At 38.7% G+C, this 17,540-nt stretch overlaps 2 protein-coding genes across 2 annotated transcripts in view; one reads left to right on the top strand and one right to left on the bottom strand.

The window, feature by feature from the left end:
- Positions 1-5,773, bottom strand: part of LOC122658277 (protein ENHANCED DOWNY MILDEW 2-like) — a 41,831-nt gene extending 36,058 nt beyond the window's left edge. Inside the window, exons 1-4 of the mRNA XM_043853199.1 lie at positions 5,723-5,773; positions 5,477-5,598; positions 5,076-5,172; positions 4,878-4,976 (exon numbers count right to left, since the gene is read on the bottom strand). Coding sequence (XP_043709134.1) covers positions 4,878-4,976; positions 5,076-5,172; positions 5,477-5,598; positions 5,723-5,746 — 342 coding nt within the window. The 5' untranslated portion in view covers positions 5,747-5,773. The remainder of the gene's footprint in view (positions 1-4,877; positions 4,977-5,075; positions 5,173-5,476; positions 5,599-5,722) is intronic.
- A 4,942-nt stretch (positions 5,774-10,715) lies between these two features.
- LOC122657343 (pentatricopeptide repeat-containing protein At2g17140) lies at positions 10,716-14,370 on the top strand. Its single transcript, XM_043852014.1, has 2 exons — positions 10,716-13,276; positions 13,891-14,370. The coding sequence occupies exons 1-2, from the start codon at positions 10,764-10,766 to the stop codon at positions 14,015-14,017; spliced, it is 2,640 nt and encodes an 879-aa protein (XP_043707949.1). The 5' UTR covers positions 10,716-10,763; the 3' UTR covers positions 14,018-14,370.
- The last annotated feature ends 3,170 nt before the right edge of the window (positions 14,371-17,540 follow it).

Here is a 17,540-nt window from a genome sequence, read left to right on the forward strand (position 1 = left end):
TGTAATTAGAATTCAGATTAGGATTACAACTCCTAATCTGAGTAGGATTTTGGTTCAGTTTTGATTATAAATAAAGCTTAAACGCGGGAGGCTCCCCCACAGTTCAACTAATCAAATTTTGCTGTCAAGCTTGCTGCTATTGCTGCCATTGCTCTCTGAGTATTACATCCTTGTGGATCTCAAGGTGGATAGGGTGGGTGGACTCTTGCGACTCCTTGCATCGAGAAGATCGGGAGGTTTCTTCAATTTTCAAGCTGCTGCCTTTGAATTCTTCAAAACCAGGAAGTTTGTTTAAGTTTCTGTTCATACCTTCTACTCCTTGCCCTCTGACCTAAACCTCCCCTCTTTCCATCGACCCCAATCAGATCACTGATCAGCCTTCCATTCCCTCCATTAAACCTGCAACTCCATCATTAAACCCTAGCTTGATTTTCAAGCAACTATCATCCAGCCATCTGATCATCCCCAAACTTCCATCAAACCTCCTTCTCACCCCCTCCTACACTCGACCCAAATTACAGCCTCTAATTCCTACCCTAACCCCTCCATCACCATACTCCATTAAAAGCCCAAAACCCAAACCCGATAGATAATTCTGCCCTAAAATTGCAGATTTTCAAACTTCTCCAAACCCTATTATTTTTAACCCTTAATAACCCCCTACACCTGCCCATTAAAACCCTATAAACCTTTTCTTCAACATCCAACCCTAACCCTAGTTTTGCCCTAAATTACTAAACCCTAACCCAATCGGTCAGCCTTGTTGGGGATCCTAATACACTGGTTCCTAGTGGGAATTATTCCTATCTAAGGCTACATTACAAACTCAATTGAGCTCTATATGGGTTAAAGCAATCTCCTCGAGCGTGGTTTGGTAGGTTTCACAAAGCAATGGTCTCCATTTGGTTCAAGCAAAGCAATGCAAATCACACATTGTTCATTAAGAAGACTACCACACATGTGACTATGTTGATCGTGTACGTAGATGACATAGTTATCACACGGAATAGCTAGGAGGAAATTGAGTGGTTGAAAAAAAATTTGGGCATTGAGTTTGAGATCAAAGATCTGGGTAAACTTAGGTATTTCCTGGGTATTGAGGTTGCCTATTCTAACAAAGGAATCTCTTTATCTCAAAGAAAGTACACCATGGATCTATTAACTGAAATATGTATGCTGGGATGTAAGCCAGCCGAAACTCCTGTTGAACCAAACTGTCATCTCCGGCCAAAAGAAGGAGAACCAGTGAACAAGGAGCAGTATCAGAGATTGGTGGGAAGACTTATTTACTTGTCTCATACTCGTCCAAATAATGTCTTTGCAGTAAATCCGGTAAGCCAGTACATGCATGACCCGTACTCTACCCATTTGGATGTTGTTTATAAAATATTGAGGTATTTGAAGGCTGCACTTGGGAATGGATTTTGGCTTCCCCTCATGGTCACATGAAAGTGGAAACATATATAGATGTTGGTTGGGTTGGATCCCCTGACGACAGGCATTCTACTTCTAGCTACTGTACTTATGTGGGAGGAAATCTTGTCACCTGAAGGAGCAAGAAACAAGCAGTTGTAGCTTGTCCTAGTGCAGAGGCTGACTTTCGGGCAATGGCCCAGGGTATATGTGAGGTTCTCTGGCTCCAAGGGTTATTGCAAGATCTTGGAATTTGTGTGGAGATGCCAATGCGATTGTACTCTGACAGTAAGTCTACAATCAGCATTCAATCAGCATTCCTCACAATCCTGTTCATCATGATCGAACAAAGCATGTGGAGATTGACCGACATTTTATCAAGGTGAAGTTTAACAGTGGTCAGATGGGCATTACCTTTGTTCCTTCAGATGATCAACTTGCTGATGTTCTTACTAGGGATTAAGCACTAAGTTATTTAGTACTATTGTTAGCAAGTTGGGCATGATTAATATCTATGCACCAACTTGAGGGGGAGTGTTGTAATATGGGTACAAGGATAGAATTGTCTTATAGGGGTATTTTGGTCTTGTACTCAGAATATTTTCCTACATATTATAAATAAAGCTGGCCTGTATCACATTAGACACAAGTCATTCTCCCAATTCCCAAGATTGATTTCATCAGTTTTCATCCAAAAAACCTAAGAGGCTAAGACCTTTGAATTGGTTTTGAGACTATAGGTATGAAAACCAGGGATCATGAGATGAATTTAAAGTGGATTGCGCAAAAATGGAGAACTCAATTTAGGAGAGCCCAGTAAAGATTAAATAATAAACACAGGAAAATTTAAGGCTTTCATTTCATAATCTACCAAATGATCAACGCAAATTTATGATTATAATGTTTTATTCAACTTAGGTAAACAGTTAATGAATTTCACCAAAAATTCAACCAGACTACTGAAACAACAAATATTTCATTTTAGGAGCACAATAAAACAGCCACCCAAAATGAATTTTACAACTAATATATATAGGTTCAAGATAAATGCTTATGCTATCAAGCTAACCTTATATAGCAATATTAGAACTCCACCACTTGCTGTCAATAGCATGGATAGCAATTTATTTTAAGTTTAATTCTATCACTATATTATAACTCCACCGTGCCTTGTGGATTAGGAGTAAAAGAAATTTATTTACTAAGTAGAATTTAATCTACTTATTTCAATATGTCAAATAATTTCCACTTTTTTGTATGATTGCTACCACTTTGGGGCTGTTTTCAATTTTGATTCAAAACTTCTTACTTCAACATCTTTCAGTCTTCCTTTTCTTCTAATCTCAAACCATAGAGCAAGGATAACCAAACACTACACCAAACCACAACCCATGACCAAAGGTAGTGTTGGTTTTCTTCTATTCAGGTACTGTTGCTTGTTGGCACTTATGAAGTTGCTTCTTCTAATTATACCATCTTGATGTAGCTCTTTTTGAAAGAAAAAAAAAAAAAAAAAAGCTTCATATTGATACAGATAAATCAACAAAAGTGGGTTTATTTTAATGGAAATAAACGTCGTTGTGTTACAAATATGTTGGGCCTTTGGTCCAAAGGATTTTCATCTTATCCCTACTGGTTCCTTCGCTCAATCCTACACCTAGCCAAGCGCCAAGTTCGCTTACATTTTTTGTGTTGTTTTTTTCCTTCGACATGGACATGCCTACATCACCCTTCGCCAGCTCGACCTACTGTCATCGCAACAATAGACCACTTTAATGGGCCTAAAATATAGGTAGAGGTAGAAATACAGGATTTTTTAGTTAAGTTGTTGGGTTTTCAAGAAGTCTATTTCTTTATTTTAATTGTTATTAAAGTGTTTTAGTTAGGTTGGATTAGGTCATTATGAGTCCAGCCTTGTTTCAGTTGTTTCTTTCTTATTTTATACAGAATTTAGTCCACTAAGACCACCTCCAAAGTAAGCTATTGGCTGGAGGAGTTTTAGGCTGAATTTGAGCCATACTCCGAAGTTTATTGGAATTTATGTAAATGCTATGCCCTACCAACGAATTTGAGAAATAAAGAAGAAGCAGCTTTGCGTTGTTTTGGTCTGTGGGTTTAGGCTTGCATCGCCTATTTTAGTCTCTTGTAATCTCACCAAGATTCTTGACTCTTGTGGATTCAAGAGTGTTTAACTGCTTTAAGATTCACTAGTGAACCCTGGTGAGATTACAAGCTGGGGTAGTGTTGGGATTTGATGGTAGAATCGTGGGCTAGAAAAGAGAGAATGAGAAAATAATTGCTTGTATTAATTGATAGGTAAGCCCCTCTATTTATAATAGAAGGAAAAGTTACAAGAGACTAAAATAGGCGATGTGGGACTAAAACCCACATAGCCGACTTACACTTAATAACATAAAAAGAATAAAACTACCCCAAAAAGACCAGAATACCCCCACGATATTCTGGACAAAAAGACCAGAATACACCCACGGTATTCTGGATTACATATTCCAATAGGATTCCTGATCATATCTTCCTTTCTTTTCTCTTTTCTTCCATTGATTTACAAGTCAGTTCATCTACTTCTTTTCCCTGCAATTTCAAATATCCTAGTACTGATCAACTACTTCACTTTTCTGATTTCTTGAATCTGAAGCTTATGTTTCTGGTTATGTTGATGATTCACTTCTTATATCAGTTCAGATTTGAATTTATGTTTTCCAGACTAGAACCTAATATCGATTTCAAGTTTCCTACTGGAACACTATTTCTTCAAAACTCAACTTTCTGGTTTGATTCTTCAGGACTGAGATCTGTTCATTGTTTCTGGCTTAATTTATTGCTTGATCATTAAATCAGATTTCTCTTTGATACTGTCATGAAATCCCTAAAGCCAACCTATTGATTCTGCTTCTTTTTCTGAGTATCCAGTTTCTTAAAAAAGTAGGTTACTTGCATATCTCTGGATCTGTCTGTCAGATTTAGATCATCTATTGCTATCGTGTTTTATTGACTGACTAGAGCAATCAACCATAATTTTATGCACATCAGATTTGTTCTGGTTTTTAAGTTATTTAATTTTTCTCCTAATATGGTTCATACTCCTTTAACCATGATCCTGTTGCAAGCTGATCTCCCATTAGATCTCACTGGTTCGAGATTAGCAGCTTTACATACACAACAAACATCCGTCTATCTTCAATCTTTGAAATTGCATAGGGTATCATCCTAAGCAAAGTGGAAGAAAAATATTGCAAATATTTTTCAAATAAAACAAGTACAAAGCTGAACCATGAAGTCTGCACAAACTTCCTGGTTATGTTAGCAATGTTAAAATGCAATTTGACCAACATGACACATTTGTATTTATTTCACGAAAAATTGCAATGCTCAAGCAGTAAATATACGCACAACACAACCCTTTCCCTCTTAAGAAAGGTGATGGTTTGATGGAACATAAATACCTCAGAACCAGAAGATTTATCTGAAGAGCCCAACCCCCCACAAGCAAAGCATTGGTGCTGTTTATATTTACAATTGTCGCACAAAAAGAGGGGCATTGCCTGCACGTACAACAATACTAAAGAAGAGGAAAACTGTATAAACCAAATCTAACTATGCAAGCAAAAGGACAAGAAAGTAATAAGAAATAAGCTGCATACCTCTACTTTAGCATCAGAAAAACCAAGCGATTCACATAATGATTCAGCACCAGAAGCTTTTGTTGGATGAAACGATCTCATGCAAGGCCCTTCACACCTGTATTGAGAAGCAAAAGAAGAGTAGTAGTATAAGTAAATGGAAATATTTAGCTACGTTTGTCAATGAAAATTTAAAATATGACAAAAAAAAAAAGGAAGCAGCAGGAGCAAACCAGAAACCTCTCTAGGATAAAAATACACTCTATAGATAATCTTCACATTTACTATAAAGTAATAAAATACCCCAAAAGGCACAAACATGATCAAACAGACCCATATCTTCATCCAGATCTTCATCCCATCAATCTTAAATTCTTTGCCCCCATGTGTTGAATTTAGCATAAGATGATAATAGAACATACCACAGAACTTCACCACCATTATCACAAAAGGCACAAACATGATCAAACAGGCCCATGTCTTCATCCAGATCTTCATCATTATCAATATTAAATTCTATGCCATCTAAATCAGGCTGAAGATCCTGCAAGACCAATATTTTAGTGGAGATACTACTTGAAATTAAAGGATGAGGCTGCAACAAGAGTAGCCATAATAAGAAAAATAAAGGAAACATAAAAGAACGACAGTAAAATAGTAGAATTAACCTCATCCAATTCTTCCCACATCATTGCCTTTTCCTTGATAAACGGGGGCAGAAACTGCACAGAGAGATCGTCATGACAGACTGACAGTTATGCATATTTTTGACAGACTTCATCATAATTACAGTTTTAAGCATTTCCATTTCCAACTTAAGAACTACTAAAGAAAGACATAGACCAACCAAATAAAACTAGGAAGTAGAACACTGAAATAATGACAATGGAAAAACAAAAGTACAGATATAAATGGAGGAACCCTAAAACACAAAGAAAACACTAGCATTCTGACATAAGCCAATTTTTTCAGCAACTGATTCCCATAAATACTAGCTTTTCAAATTAAGTGACAAGAGAACGAGCTGTTGCCAATGTAAGAAGCAAAACAAGATGAGAGAGTGTAAAAATGCAAGAACGATGACTAAAGGACCGATCCCACATCTTTCCGTAAAGGATTTGGTGGGGGTTGATATGCTCTTGAGTTCCCTCCCCATATAAACTGGTTTTTTGGGGCGAGCTATCCTAAGATTGGCATCAATAGTGTCAGAGTAGTTCAATGTGTGGATGTCAACTGTCAATGTCCCATAGTAAGCCCCCGTGCACTCATTATCTTTCTTCAGTTCGTTATGACTAGACAACTCTTGAGTTTTTGAGAAGACGGAGAAATGGCAAAACACACAGACCATGCTAACCAACGGACTTTCAACATGGTGCGATTTTTTGAACGTGGACCTGCCAACTTTGACACATCTCACAGGAATAACGCTAACCTGGCTTTCCATTTTTCAGTTTCAGGTGAGAAAATCCAACCACGGAAGGACTTGCTCAACCAGACGACACTGGGATAAAGATGGAGTTGATCAAAAACCATAATCTCAGAACAAAAAACTTTTTGACGACATTGGATTAAATCTGCATGGGAGTTCCGTTGTTTCACACTTTCCAGACGGAAACACTAACTGAGGCGGTGAAATCTAGAGCTTCCAAACATGCAAACTCTACAAAACTAGGGTTACAGCAACGCTATCGAGGAGAAGTTGAGCGACCGAGAAACCAAGACTTTAGAAGAGTGGTGTTTCAGTATAACACCTCAGGAGTCATGACTCAGTCTCGTATCACTGCCTCACCTCGTCTCCTTCACAACACTGATATCCATTTTTTGGAAGCTTAACGATCCAAGAAAGTGATTAATAAATTACTTCTGAAAGATATACTACATATAGTAAGTTATCTTCAAGTAGAGGTTCGAGTAACGGAGGAGAGTGGGAATAGAAAAAAAAATATGGAGAGAGAGCATACCTGTTGGATGCGCTGCGAGTTTGGGAACAAGCGAAGGTTTGAGTATGAAAACTTCTTCTAATGGGAGAAGAAGAAAGAAATGCAAGTCTCTGCAACTACTTTTCGGAAGAAGTTGCAGGTGTGTTTGATTGGTCTCTCCTGAATATTATATTTTGGGAACAAATAGCGGGAAATAGGAACTGAAATCTCTTTTGTCCTTTCATATATTTATTACACTTTCTGTTGTGGGACGAAGCGAATGAATAAATAAACGGTGTGTGCCGTGTGCGTGTGGAAAAGAGTGACACTATAAGGGATCCTCACCGGCGGGTGACTCACCCATCAATTTTATCCGTACAGGCGTGGAAGATATTTTTTAGGAAAAAGATTTTGTACAACGCCACTTCAAAAATGAATTTACACATTCACTCACATATCCTTGTTGATGTGAGGAAGTGATATGTCATAAAAGCCCCTGCCCCTTTTGTCACACTCTAAAAAATTCTTATTTATTTATCCAAAAATCAAAAGCACTAAAGTAATGTAGAACTCTCTCCCTATTTGTTTTTTGGGAAGCAATTTTTTACACGGGAGTGTGGCCTACGCCAACAGTCCAATATGTCTATCTCTCTTCTCCTTAAAACAAGGGGGTAGGGATGTCTTTTCACCTGGGGAGGAGAGATAGACTCATGGGAGTGTTGGCGTAGGGGAATAATTATCCCTTTCAATTCGTGAGCACCTCCAATTCCTCTAATAGGGGGGAGTGGATCCCACCTTGGGCAATGTTTTTGGGCAGGGAGTAAGATGGTCATTTCCACCCCCATGTGAGGAATTGGAAGAATTGGAGGGGGGCAACGAATTGGAAGGGATAATGATTTGAGGGCAAGGTATTCATTGCATCCACTCCCATGTGCCTAGATGCAACCTATGCTGCGGCACAGAGAACAGCGCACCTTTTTTTTATTTTACTGGTTAAGATGATAATTTTATGTACTCCTATGTCCAGGTGCAAGTACCACATGGACCACATTACATGAGCCACGCTACATGATCAGCCAACCAGACAGAATTTCATTTTTTTTCCCACAAATTAAGGTAAAATCACCTGTGTGAGGCTCACTGAATCCTTACCCGTTTCTATTTCGTGGAATTTTTTGAAAATTAATATCTAAGATATAGGACAAGTTTTCCCACAACACGAACGTGGGAGGCTCTCTCACCATTGCTTTCCTCCTTAACAACCCATGACACTCTCTTTCTCCATTGCTCGTATTTGTAAAATCGATCATACGCCATCCATTAATGCAATCTTTCCACTTTAACATACTGGGAAATCTTTAAGGCTTCGTTTATTTAGAGAGGAAGATGGGTTGAGATTATTAAGAAGATGAGATTCACAAATTGATGGGGTTTTATTGAGGTGAAAATGTTGAGGTAAAGTTATTTTTTTCATTAATAATAATTAAATTCCAATCAATTTGATGGGATTGAAATATCACATCAGCAGACAGAGCCATTAATGATGTCTCCTAAGCTTTTGTAAATATATCGTCCAAAATTAACCAAACAAGATTATGATGAGATTTTGAAATGCCACAACAGCATTTTTACACCCCAATTCTTTCACTCCACCTAAGTCTCCTTTAATCAAATGGGGGCCTAAAGAAAAGAGAAAATAATTTTACTAAAATACAATACAAAAATTTGAGGATAACATCCATTTCAAAAATTAAGATATTATTTTTACACAATATAGATGGTTTATTCAAAGCCCCCTTTTTATGATTGTATTCTTTTATTCATTCAATTATGTTCAAACATGGTTAGTGGTCCATATTTCCCTAAAATAACAATTTGACAAAATAAAGGGTAATAATTATCTTGACATCATTTCATCAAATATATATATATATATATATTGACATCTATAATGAGGGTTGGTGTCTTGTATTATGCATATTTGGTTGTGGGGTTGCCTCTAAAGTCCATTAAATGCCCATAAAGGTTTTTTACGATTTACACGGGGGTAATTCGGAAAATTTGTATCACTTTGTTTACCTATAAATTGTTATGCCGGTGATTATTAGGGTTTTGAGAATTTCTTTGTAAACACAGAAGCAGTGAGGAACAGAATGTGTATTGCTAGTGAAACTGCTATTATTTATCTGTAAACGTCGTACCACATTAATCCTTGTTTTGTGAATTTTTTTTTTTAAATGTTTATTGTGTTTTCTGAATCATGAATAGGTTTCAAGCTTCCACAAGCATTTACATTTCATGTCTTATCCTATGTATAAGTAGGTAAAACTTGGAATATATGTGCTCATCTTCTTGTCCGTAAAACCTTTTTGTTGTATAATATTGGGACTTAGGAAATCTTCTTACAGTATATAAAGAACCCTCTTAACCACCAACTGCCTTTTATTCGGATGTTATGAAAATCATTATCAGGATACCTGCCAAAGACTTGGTCTGAAATAATTTACTTTTTTAGTATAGTACGCCTACAATACGCTTGCAAAAACCTTCTATCTTACATCTCCTTCCAGTACGTCTGTTTTTTATTATTATATTATTGTAATTTCTCTTCCTGAAATGGCGACGACTTCTAATATAGAGCCAACCATTGAAACACTCAATTGCTCTGATCAACTTGTCTTAACTCAAGTGCATTGCATACTATGAAAGCCCACCTCCCCTTCTCTTATTTTTAAGGTGGTTGCCTAGATCTAATAGATAGTAAAAAGATTTACAAAACTGGTAGGTATAAATTGTGTTTTACAATCACAAGTTACAATGTTGAAAAGATTTATTAAATCCCTATACGAGTAAAATAAAGAAAAAAAAAAGCTAAAGGAACAACCTAAAATACCCTCATCAACAGCCTTCTATCTTCTTATTCATTTTCATTTTCTTCTGACAAAGGAAGACGGATTTTTATCCACTGTTGTAACGGCAGCGCTGCAGGTGCCATGTGTGTCATGTGGGACGACGTTCATGGCCAGTGAGGGCCTTGCTAAGCTCCATCACGAAGTGTCTGTAAAACCTTACGTACTTGTGGAGAGGTGCATTTGGCAGAGTCACCATCAATTTATTCCAGAGTGTATTGATGTAACTGATCACACCTCCCACACTAACCAGACCTATCAACTTATACTGATATTTCAGAAGAGAAAAGAGGGAGCTGGTGATCAAAACGAAGAAGGAAGAACGAAGAAGAAAGCTAGGGGTAAAAATGTCTAACAAAAATAGGTGGAAGGTGGAGGGCATTATTTAGGGTAGTTTTGTATATCCATGTTTATGCCTTTGTGCGTGCTTTCATTAGCTCTCGCATTGGTGTAAGGGTAGCAACCAGGCAAACAAAACATTGGGTGAGTAATTTAGTAAATCCAAACCAAATATTGACTAATCTTGTAATTTTCCCTCTTCTATTGTAAGGCAGAGTAGGGCACCCTCGGATTTGGCTATTGTCTAATAGTGGCGGACCCACCTGTGAAATGACCATCCCACCCCTGTTTTTGTTGTCGTTTAGCTGGGCTGGACGCTCCAACTCCCGCCACTGCAGGACAGGAGCCAAATCCGACACCCTCAGCCTCAGTGTTGCGCGGAATTTGAAATTTGAGTTGTGTGGGTTTCATGTGGGACTCCAATGTCCAATCCTCACACCTTCTCCCGCCATATTTTCGAGAAACCTTGTCGCTAACAAGAGAATGAGAATCATTCAAACAATTCAAACTGGGAACCATATCGATTTTTTACCGTTAAATTAATGGACCAAACCTCAAATCTGGCCAAAGCATTCCTTAAGAACGCTCACAATCCATCCCTCTCATGGAACCTATTCAAACAATTCCTCTCATCTCCTTCTTCTTCGACATCTTCTATACCTCAGTTCATTCCCGCCATTGCACGCACTCTTGTTTGCGCCAAAATGATCCCGGAAATCGATCAACTCCATGGGCTTCTCCTCGTTCAGCCTCCTGAAACAGCCCGCCTTTCTCTTATCTCTCTTGCTCAAGCACTTGTGAAATGTGGTCTCCTTGACAAGGCTCTTTCTGAATTTCAATCCCTTCGAAGCCACTTTCCGGCTGAATCTCCACCAGTTCGCCTCTACAACGTGCTGCTCGAATCATCCCTCCGTGAAAATCGGCTCGAATGTGTATCTGTGTTGTACAAGGACATGCTTGTCGCCGGGACTCGACCGGAAACATACACTTTCAACCTTTTGATCTCAGCTCTCTGTGATTCTGGTCGTGTAAAAGAAGCTCAAAAGGTGTTCGATAAAATGCGTGACAAAGGATGTGAACCGAATGAGTTCAGTTTCGGGATTCTGGTTCGTGGGTATTGCAGAGCTGGACTTAGTCTCCGTGGATTGGAGCTCTTGAATGGGATGCCAAGTTATGGGTGTGCTCCTAATAGAGTGATTTACAACACTCTGATTTCTAGTTTCTGTAGGGAGGGTAAGGTTGTCGAGGCTGAGAAATTGGTAGAGAAGATGAGAGAGGACGGTCTCTTTCCCGATGTTGTTACTTTTAATGCCAGGATTTCAGCGCTCTGTGATGCAGGGAAGATCCTAGAAGCTTCTAGAATTTTCAGAGATATGCAGACGGATGACACTTTGGGTTTGCCTAGGCCTAATCTAATTACCTTCAATTTAATTCTACAAGGGTTCTACAAGGAGGGAATGATGGAGGAGGCTGAAGTCCTGATTGAATCTATGAAAAGAAATGATGCCTTTAGGAAAGTGGAGAGTTACAATATATGGTTGTTGGGTCTAGTGAGAAATGGGAAGCTGTTAGAGTCACAGTTAGTGTTTAAAGAAATGGTGGCGAAGGGTATAACCCCAAATATTTACTCTTACAATATTATGATTGATGGGATGTGCAAGAACGGAATGACGTTGGATGCTAGAATGGTTATGGGCTTGATGATTAGAAATGAGATTTCACCAGATACAGTAACATATAGTACTTTGCTCCATGGATATTGCAGTAAAGGTAAGGTCTCTGAAGCCAATAATATACTCCATGAGATGATGAGGAATGGATGTTATCCAAACACTTGTACTTGCAATATCTTGTTGCAGAGTTTATGGAAAGAGGGAAGGATCTCAGAAGCAGAGAAATTGCTGCAGAAGATGAATGAGAAAGGATACGAATTAGATATCGTGACCTGTAATATTGTGATTGATGGTCTCTGCAAGAATGGGAGATTGGATAAGGCAATTGAGATTGTTAGTGGGATGTGGATGCATGGAAGTGCCGCCCTTGGTGATCTAGGGAACTCATTTCTTGGTCTTGTAGATGACACCAATAGTAGGAAGAAATGTGTCCCTGATTTGATTACGTACTCAATCATAATTGATGGTTTATGCAAGGCTGGAAGACTAGATGAAGCTAAAAGGAAATTCATAGAGATGATGGGGAAAAACATGGATCCCGATTCAGTTATCTACAATACTTTTATACATGGTTTTTGCCAGCACGGTAAGCTATCATCAGCATTTCGGGTTCTTCAAGACATGGAAAAAAAGGGTTGCAATTTGAGTATTCGAACATACAATTCACTGATATGGGCCCTTGGGAGTAAACAACAAATAGATGAAATCTACAGACTGATGAATGAGATGAGAGAACGAGGGGTTTCTCCCAATGTCTTCACTTATAATAACCTAATTAGTTCTCTTTGTGAAGGAGGGAGGACAAAGGATGCTACTTCCCTATTGGATGAAATGTTGCGGGAGGGTATCTTCCCAAATATTTCTTCATTCAGTTTGTTGATCAAATCTTTTTGCAAGGCCTGTGACTTTGGGGCAGCACAAGAGGTGTTTGAAATTGCTCTAAGCATATGTTACCATAAGGGAGCACTATATGGCTTGATGTTTAATGAATTTCTTGTTGGAGGGAAAATTTCAGAGGCCAAGGAACTATTTGATGCTTCAATAGATAAAGGTTTTGACGTGGGAGCTTTTTCATACAAAGATCTTATTGAGGCACTCTGCAAGGAAGAGAAGTTAGAGGAAGCTTGCAGCATTCTTCATAAGATGATTGATAAGGGATATGGGTTTGATCCTGCATCATTCATGCCAGTGATTGATGGATTGGGTCAAGGTGGAAACAAACACGAAGCTGATGTACTTGCAGAGAGGATGATGGAGTTGGCCACAGAAGGAAGAGTAGCAAACAAGGTTTATAGAAAAGGATTTAATGAGAAGGAATTGAACCGTTGGAAACCAAAAGAAGGCGGGAATTCTGGAAGTGATTGGCATACTATGTTACACAGGTATGGCTGTTAGAATGCTCTGTATGGTTTATTTCCATTTGTTTTTCCTGTTTTGGTATTACTAATCCTATGATTGCTTTGCAAACTTATTTTTCATTTGATGCACTTTTGTACTGATACTTTTTTAATCATTTATTCTCTTGAAAATTTAAGCTTTTCTCTTAACCGTTTCTCGATATCATTCAGATGTCTTGTTTTAACAAAGTTAGTTGAGAGGAAACCTAAAGTTCCCATAATGTAGAACCAAAGAGTGACATACAACATTGATAGCATTACTCATGGTCCAAATGCAAGAAGATTTCCACCTAGCATATCTCCTAGGCCAATATTGACCAGCCATAAAGTTAGACTAACTGTCCACTATAGGTACTTCATTTCAGAAACTAATCATATTCTTTTCTGATCATCCAACATTGGCGTATAATGGATGATTATGGTTATGATCATCCTAGGAGAGAAGCCCCGCACCTGTTATAATGAAGATGTTTATGCTATTTTAAGCATTTCTTACCGTCTATATGGTGGATATATCCATTTTTTTTTTAACTTAAAAAAAATAGTTGTATATTTTTTTTGCACTCCTAAATTCTTGAATATTTACTTTATTTTTGCAGAGATGATGGGAGTGGAATAGCATTGAAAGTTCTTAAAAGGGTACAAAAGGGCTGGGGTCAAGGAAGTATATCAAGTTTGCAATCCCAGAAAAATGACTTGCTTGACTACTGGGAGGATACTGGGTAACAATTTAGTTCTCTGGAATAAATACTCGAGTTTGGCGTGGAGGTTCACAGTTCTGTACTAGCCAGAAGTAAAGTTTCAAACCATGTATACAATAGAACCTTCTCCCGGGGCCATAAAAGCGAAAGACCTGCTCTGATCATGAAATGCAGTTGTTATGGATCGGACAGGTCATAACCAATGGCTGCCTTTGCCCACCCCTGGTAGATGTTTGAGTAACACATGCATAACTAGGTCCAATCTGGTGGATTTCACAGGAGGACCGTTTCGTTGCTCACTTGGCCTAACTCATGATTCTCCTAGATTGTTGTTCTCGATTACCTTCCTTTAAGAGATGAGATGGGACGAAGGTATCTTTATGTGCGAAGTATAAAACATACTTTTGATGCGTGCATCAGTAGGTACATATATAGCTCTATCTCTGCACAGAGCTTACTCAACATATTTTGTGGTATTACCTTTATATATTGGTTGATATCTTTGCTTATTCATCTGGAGTAATATGATAGGATTGATCCTGTCTCAATAATGTTTCACTGAGCATTTTCAATACATTGAAATCCTTTATCTCTCATTCTTATGAGTCCTTTCTCAGCATGCTTTTATCCCAGGTCTGTTCTTATTAAATTTCCTTGTTCTACTCAAACAGTGACATTCTCCCACCTTGTTTTTGCATTTTCTTTTGAGTTTTCTGTAAGGCTGGCCAAATTTGTTAGGTTTTATTAGTTCTTGAAGTTGATATGCTCTACCAATCAAATTTGGATTTGTTCTTTGTAACATCTGGAACAACTTGAAATCATAATTTTATCCCGAAACTCTGATAAGAACTGAGGATGGAGTGTTGGAGATTTTCTTTCACGGGTGGGAATTAAATGTCACAATCTTATGTTATCTCTATGTCAAAATATCACATTGTTAGTTACATTTGAAGGAACAGTGATGTATTTATGGGTCTTGCCTCTTGCATGCATTAAAAGGAAAAATACTTTTAGTTGAGCTAGGTTGCTGATAAAATATTTTAACGATAGTGCCTCTGGTTCTCAACTGATCTTCATAGATTTTTCACTGGTGGCGCTCAAATAATGTGTCAAGCATTATGCTATACTCAAATGGAGCAGGCAATCATAGTCCTAATTGCAAATTTGATGATGTACTTGGGTGTGTTTATTAATTCTGGCTTGATGTTCTTGGGTGCCAGCCTAACCATCTTCCACTGTGAGTGCATCAACTTTGACATCCAGTTTCGTGAATTCTCCTCCATCTTGCATGAATGGTGAGATTTGAAAACTATGTTTTCCATATTATATCTTTTGAGAAGACTCATCTAATTTTCTGGAAGTTACTCAGGTTTACATTGTTCCAGTGTAGAATAGGAGTGGCACTGTGGCAGAGAAGATAAAGATATCTCACTCAGCAAAGAAAAAAGGATGCAAGTTTTCTCCCACACGACATATTTTTATTTTTTTTTGGTGTACAGATGCACATTTAGTGCGTTATCTACAACTTACTGTAAAGGAAGGGTGTGCCTGTTCTCACAGGGGGGATTCGTGGATGTGCTAATGCACCAAGAAGACCACTGCATGTGCTAAGGAGAAAGTGGATCAAGATCAACATCCAGTACCTGATAGATCATCTATACAAATCAGCAGTTCCAAGTCAAAATGGTTAACTGTGTTCATTTGGCAGTGTGGAAAAATGCTCTAAAGAGTGCTTTGAAGGAACGAGCTGCAATCCTTGAAAAGTATGTGTTGAAGATTTGTCTGTAAGAATAATAAGATCGTCCGAGTCCAAAGGACACATAAATAATGACCTTCAATTATTTAATTTTGAATTTAAGAAGACTCTGGTTCATGGATTTCCTAGTGTATGTGTCTATGTCAGCACTAGAAACAGTGGCAATGGAGAGGAGACCAGGTCAGCCATATGGTTGCCCCAATGTGGACATGAGTAGATTGAATGCAAATGTACAATCGAGTAGCTCCCTGCAGTGTATAATTCAAGACTGAAGATCCAAGATAAGACCAGTTGAGACTAGTTATAGATTTTGTTACTTTTGTAATCTTATCAATACACCTAGAAAGAGCTCTTACCTTTCACCTGTATAAACCTGCAATTAGGGGTGCAAGTTTGGCCCTGTTGGCCCGAACCCACCCTGGCCCGCCCTGAGCCCGAACAGGGTTTGGGCTGAGATATTTGGCCCTGAGGGCGGGTCAGGTCGGGTCGGGTTAGGGTTGAGGCCTTGAGCTAAGCTTGGCCCGGCCCGGCCCGACCTTGATTTAAGTTATACTGTAAAATATATATTGACAAAATTTATACATTATAAACTTTAAATTTCACCCACATTTCTTTATATAATATATTATATATGAAGACAATAAGTGTTATAATATAATTTATTATATTGTTATTTTATGTAAAATTAATAATGTTCTTCTCAGCCCATTCCAGGCCATGCATTTCTTTCCCCCTCCCCATGATCAGGGCCAATCAGGGTCGGCCCGACCCGACCATGAGGGCGGGTCAGGGTTGGATTTTTCTGGCCCTGAGTCAGGGTCGGGTCGGGCCTGGGCCCAGCTAAGGGGACTTAGGGTTGGGCTAGGGTTCTACAAAACCCGACCCAACCCGACCCTGTTCCAGCCGTACCTGCAATGCTATTCCCATATGCTGCATTGCCTATCTGTAGTTGACCGAGTCCATTATCGACATTTAGCATTTAGGATAGGATTATGGGCCGGGAGAGACCAGTCCGATCACAAGATGTCGCATCTAAAGGTTCTTAAAACGAATTTAAGATTCAAAACTCATCTTGTTTTGTTTGGTTTTCATTCCTCACAAAGTGCATGCATGCCATGCATGGTTTCTGTCTCCTGGTCAACTGACATGAGCCGGTCGGTGTTTCCTTAGAGCAGCATAGCTCAATCATTGTGACCACTGGGAGGAGTCAGTTGACTGGATCGCCTAGGCGATCGATTGGCAACGGCCAAGTGTTGCACCTTAAGTGTGGCAGTCACCTCCTTTGGGGTGTTCTGAACGGGTGTGTCCAATGGATTCTTTCCCTCTATATATAGATGACATAAATGACTGTTGAGTGGAGTTAGAAACATTCTAGAAGTGCTCTCTTCCTCTCTTCCTTACTCCTTGTATTACTTCTTGAAGTATCTTTGTATGAGTTCTTGAAGTTTACCCAAGAGAAAGCAAGTGCAACATCTTGTTGGATTTTAAGTTTTAAGATATAAGTAACCTGTTGTATCCCTTGTCTCTTTTCCCCTTCTCTCTCACTGCACTTGTGGAGCTTTTATGAGCTATGGAGCAGTTGTAAGGAAACTCCTTGTAGTTTAGTCCCACATTGCTACTTGCTTACAAACGAAAGTGAGGTTGAGCGTATAAGTATTCATAGGACTTATAATAGATGTAGGTTCAAAAGGAAAGTATCCTTTTTTGGAGACGTTCAGGGTCCCTTTTCACGCCTGTACAGGTACATACAGACCCAGCTCCCACCAATTCCTTAATTTCTTCATGCTTTGTC

The sequence above is a fragment of the Telopea speciosissima genome, chromosome 4, assembly GCF_018873765.1.
Source record: "Telopea speciosissima isolate NSW1024214 ecotype Mountain lineage chromosome 4, Tspe_v1, whole genome shotgun sequence".
Lineage (NCBI taxonomy): Eukaryota > Viridiplantae > Streptophyta > Magnoliopsida > Proteales > Proteaceae > Telopea > Telopea speciosissima.

Coding starts and splice junctions, on each gene's coding strand:
- LOC122657343 (XM_043852014.1), top strand. CDS start 10,764: ATGGACCAAACCTCAAATCTGGCCAAAGCATTCCTTAAGAACGCTCAC. Junction 13,277..13,890: donor TGGCATACTATGTTACACAG/GTATGGCTGTTA, acceptor TTATTTTTGCAG/AGATGATGGGAGTGGAATAG.